The sequence below is a fragment of the Gavialis gangeticus genome, unplaced genomic scaffold, assembly GCF_001723915.1.
Source record: "Gavialis gangeticus isolate Ggan-Ray unplaced genomic scaffold, GavGan_comp1, whole genome shotgun sequence".
In the NCBI taxonomy this organism is placed as follows: domain Eukaryota; kingdom Metazoa; phylum Chordata; order Crocodylia; family Gavialidae; genus Gavialis; species Gavialis gangeticus.
Window position 1 is genome coordinate 6232476 of NW_017729009.1, and position 5252 is coordinate 6237727.

The 5252-nt window shown below is 35.8% G+C and overlaps 1 protein-coding gene across 15 annotated transcripts in view; it reads right to left on the minus strand.

Annotated features, from left to right (window-relative positions):
- Window positions 1–5252, minus strand: part of ZMYND8 (zinc finger MYND-type containing 8) — a 114494-nt gene that overhangs the window by 34360 nt on the left and 74882 nt on the right. For 12 of the 15 annotated variants that reach the window (XM_019509861.1, XM_019509872.1, XM_019509865.1 and 9 more), the window contains one exon: window positions 3364–3504. The exons of the other annotated variants lie outside the window; for them this stretch is intronic. In XM_019509861.1, coding sequence (XP_019365406.1) covers window positions 3364–3504 — 141 coding nt within the window. The remainder of the gene's footprint in view (window positions 1–3363; window positions 3505–5252) is intronic. 15 annotated transcript variants of the gene reach the window in all.

Genomic DNA, 5252 nt, shown 5'->3' on the forward strand with positions numbered 1-5252 from the left:
GCTCTGGGCACTTTAATTACAACGTCCATCAGAGCCACTGTCATTAAACCCCCATTTCCACCCCCCCCAACACACTCTCTCTCTCTCCCAGAGCACGTGTATAAATGCCCTAGGTTCCCAACCTGTGGTGCAAACCATTCTGAAATTATTTAAACATAAAGAGAATAAGATAAATCTATGAATGAACTAAATAGAGCACAATATACTGTTACAAGAAAAGAATCATAATCTTTACCTATGTATTTTATCTGTAACACAATAAAACCATGTCAACAGAGATGCCAAAGTAAATATCACATTTTAGAGGGTCCAAGTTTCACCTGAATGGATGACAACTAGCTCTCAACTAAAACACAAAAGTACAGCCTCTGAGAAAATGCTATAATTTCTTTTCCTTGGCTTTCAGTTTCGTTAGACACTGAAAAGACTGTTGATAGATTTATTTTTTTTTTGTGATGGAGGTATTCTTTATTAGAAGTAACTGAGGTAACATACTTATTTGCATAACTATATAGTTTGAAAGATTGTAGAGGGCCAACATAGTTGGACTGATGTTCTTTTTTCGGTGTTGATACAACTATAAATAAGTCATCATGTAACCCACATAGAAAAGTCAATTCTGAAGACTATGTTGCTCTTTGAACAACCAGCTTTTCTTTTAGCTTCCCACTGCTGTGTGCATAGTAGCAGCAAATTATATAGACTATAATTCTATATATAGTACACACACAAACACACAATGTATACAATAGCATGTGCTGCTCTGGTGCTAAAACTATCCCTAATACTACAACGGAGCAAGAAGGAGCAGAAATTAAGCAACTTAATACTTGTCCATAAAATGTACAAGTCATTCAATTAAATGATTCCTATACAGTGACAAATCATGGCAAACCCAGCCTGACAGGGTAACTGACCTACTGAATAATGGGGAAGCAGCAGGTGTGATATCTGGACTTTAGTAAAGCTTCTGTTCCTGCCCCAAGTCACATTCTTATAAGCAAGCTAAGAGATTATAGTTTAGATGGAATCACCACCATCCTGGGTGCACAAATGATTGAAAAATCACCCTCAAGGAATGGTTATTAATGGTTCACTGTCAAAATTTGGAGGGCATCTAATGTGGGTTGTGTGTGTGTAGTGTTTCGTAGGCCTTGTTACATTCAATATTTAATTAGTGATCTGGATGATGCAATAGAGAATACTTTTACAAAATCTGAGAGTAATACTAAGGTACAAGGTATTGCAAGCACTGTGGAGGACAGAGTTGGATTTATAAATAACAACAACAAAACTGAAGAGATGGTCTAAAATCAAGAAAATGAAATTCATAAAAGGATTCTGGAAGTTATAGCTGATCACAAACTAAAGAAGTCAACAGTATGATTCTGTTATATAAAAAAATAAATTTCATTTGGGATATTTTAATAGAAATACAACATTTTAGATACCAGGGGTAAATCCTCCTCTCCTCTACTCAGTACTGCTGAGCATTTGGCTGGAGTACCATGTCTAGTTTTGGGCACAGCACTTCAAGAAAGCTACGGACAGAACTGTAGAGTCCATGGGAAAGTAATAAGAATGATATATGGTGTATGAAAGACCCATGAGAAAAGGTTGAAAGGATTGGATTTTTTATAGTCTAAAAAAGAGAGAACTCAAGCGAGATCTGACAAATGATCTTTCAACATGCAAAGAAGGTTTTCATAAAGGGGACAGTAACCAACTGTAACTTTATCACCAAAGGGGGGGATTTTAAAAGGAATCAGCTTAATTTGAAGCAAAGAAGAGCTCAGTACACAATACTGAGCAAAAGAGCTCAACGTACAACAGCTTCCATCATTCTCAGTGGGAGAAACTGGGTGACAAACTTGAAAATTCAGGCTTAAATATGTAAAAGAAAACTAACTACTAACATTCAATGCATTCATTTTACCCATAGGCAATCGGTGTGTTTAACGATGGCAAGAATGTCTCTCCAGCCAAAGACAAGAAAGGATATACTTTTCACTCAAGAGTCCTTTCAATCCCAACATATGAAACAGAAGCCACAAGAATTAGGTTTCCTTCATCAACACATTTTTGTACCAAAAATATATTACTGGAAATTGTTTTCCTGTTTGTCTTAGCTCAATGCTATTGGTGGCCAAGGATTAAAGGAATGCAACAGACCTGAAAAAAAGACAGAAATGGCCCCTGAAAATTTTTCAACAGGTGCTTTATTTCAAAATTTTCCAAGCTTTCTGGTAATCCCATCCTTGAAAGCTGACTTCAGAGATAATCTGGAAATTGGCATCTAGTTATTCTTTTACTCATCCAAAGACACAACTTCCTTCTTATGTTCCATGTATCCAACTTCTACCTTTTCAGCTTTAGACACAATCTGTTAAGAACAGTTCTCGCTTAGTTTACAAAAATCTTTGCTCTGAGACAGTAAATGTAGGTTTTTGGCTCAATGTTCTCCATCTTCGTGTATACAACTTCAGTTAGCCTCAGAGCAACCGTCACTGACTAATTTTAAACAGATTTCTTCTGAATAAAGTTGAAGAAGGTAGTGTCCAGAAACACAGAACGATGACAAGGTGCTCTGGTGTTCTTTCAACTTTCAAGGAGACTCCCTATTGCTATGCTGGAGTCTATACATTCAGGATGGAGCTCAAGCTATATCTGACACAGTTAATGAAATCACGAAGTCCATTGACCATTTTCATCTTGACAAAGCAATGTATTCAGCAGAAGGATATTTGCCTAAAATATGAACAGGTAAATGGAGTTCAAGATGAAAAGCTTCAACTAACTATGTTAAAAAGGCCTTCAGAAAGTACCACATCAAATCTTCAACTTCCTTCCTTCCTGGTTTCTTAACATGGCTTTCAGTTAAGTTTTACAAAAACACGTTACTTCACCTCTTAAGTATAATCAATTTTTTGTATTTTAACAACAATCCCTCTAATCATGTCACCTTACTACATAGGCTGTCTCTCAATGGCAGAAACAATTTAAGTCAGTTGCCTATTACGCTGAAATATGCTGCAATTGCAATAAACAACTCAACGATACAAAAGAGAAGCTAAACCTTCTAGCACCTGCACTAGCAACCAAGTCTCATTTTCTTCATGGAATCCAACTAAACATCAAAATTTTATTATTGCCCGTCATCAATAAGTCAGAAGGTTTTAAAATATACTTTTCATTTCCAGCTTCACAAGTAAGAGGGAACCATTTCAAAGATGAAACAATAGTTAACATGTACTTCAGCACTTTGCATTTAAATCTATATTCATGCGATTTGCTTATATTATTTCACATCCATGCTATTGTTACTTATACAATAGTATTAGACTTTCAAAGGTTAGAACTAACCAAGGTTAAGATTCAGAATGCTTCCCGGAGTGGAAGTTCTTTCTTGCTTAGCAGCAATAGGTGTTGAGGCTTGAGGAGAGAAAGTTTTTGGGCTGCCTGATACGCTCCCTGCTTGGCCTGTCCTTGTTGGTGCCGGAGAAGCTGAAAAAGTGCAGAATTGATAGACAGATTTAAAAATAAATAGAATCAGTATAAAGCAAGGGGTGGTGAAACAGCTTTTCTTTTCAACTAGCATCAACAGAAGCAGAGAGAAGAGTTTTTTTAATAGCTTCAAGTGCAAGTTACACATATTAACACTACAACAGCCCTTCCATTTTTGTCTATTAAATAAGAAACCCTAAGAAAAATCATTTAGTTCTGAATTTAGTTATGAATCAGTTTGGTTAAACCAAATAATTATTTTATCTCCAACAACCATAATTTATGTAAGCATAAATTATCAGGGGTTTCAAATATCAACATTCAGTACATTTTAGATGTTATTAAGTTCCTGACAAACTGACATCACTTTTCTTTATATCAAAGCAGGAACAAGGTACACTAACTGATCAGTAAAAGACGATTAATAAAAATCACAGCAGTAGTAGATCAGTGTCTAATCCTATCAAATACAAGGTAGCAAAATACCTTGTATACACCTCAGGAAAGTTGAATCCTATTCTTTAAGAAGCTTTAATCTGTATGGAGAGATGGGACTAGTTTATTGTAGGTCACACTGAACTCACGTTACCATTTCATCAGTTACTGAAGTGGTTTTAAACCCATTTCATTCAAGTGTAAAGTTGTATCAGGTTAGCCCCACATATACTAAATAGAGGAACAGACAGATGATGCAGTTACACCAGCTCAGCTGACCCATGCTCCTGAGCAGTAAGCTCCCTCCCCTGCCCCTCAAGATGGTATAGTGTTACACCTATCTACAGACTCTCTCTCTGAATTAATCTTTCAAAAACTACCAATTTGGAGGGCAAATAGATAATTTAGGATAGGAAACATTTCTAGAACAAAAGCCAGAAGACTCAGTATTGTCAATGAGAACCACTCAGTAAGGTATCCTTTATCTATGTTTAGGTACTGTAATGTTTGTTTACAATTATTTATGATGTAGGAGCATTAAAGAACATGCATATTTCATATTTCAATATATGTGGCAGAGAAGAAAGTCTGGATAAGGGCATGCAAGCTGTCAACAAAACTTTGCCTAAGAAAAATATTAATAATATTACTACAAACATAAGCATTTTTAAAATAAGGCAACAACAAAGTTTAAGCAAAAGTTAAATATTACAGACATTAATGATGGGAGGGGGGAAAGGAGGAGGGGAAACAGTCATGCCAAAAGAAAAGACAGGGTACAGAATAAGTTAATGATGCAGTAGGCCTTGCAATGATGGATCAGTAGAGCATGGGAAAAGAGTAATTCCAGAATTACTTTTCATTAGTAAAAGTAAAAAAGCTGTTTGCCTGTGTTTTCTCTCTCCAGAGCTGATAAAGCAACTCTGCTATGATTTCTAGGCTTGTCCGAAGAAATAGAAATTAAATACTAAAATGAAGCATTTTGAAACAAGATTTTAGCAACTCCTCGTTGAACTATCATGTATAATGGTATGTCAGGTATAAAAGTGTGCCAAGCTAACTAAATTGCAGAAATTCGCCCTGGGGACTGTACAAGAAGCTCAAAGAACCTATGTGAGCCTAATAGTTTCTTTGTGTTTCAGTTATGCTAAATGACAACACCACCATAAGAGAACTAGTCATACCAGCGTATTTTCCCTATTGACAGATCCGTTAATTTTACATCATTAAAATTTATTTTGACTACCTTGTTATCACTCTCACACACGAGATAGGGAATTGGTTATTTAACTTCTATACCAAGACTTGACTTT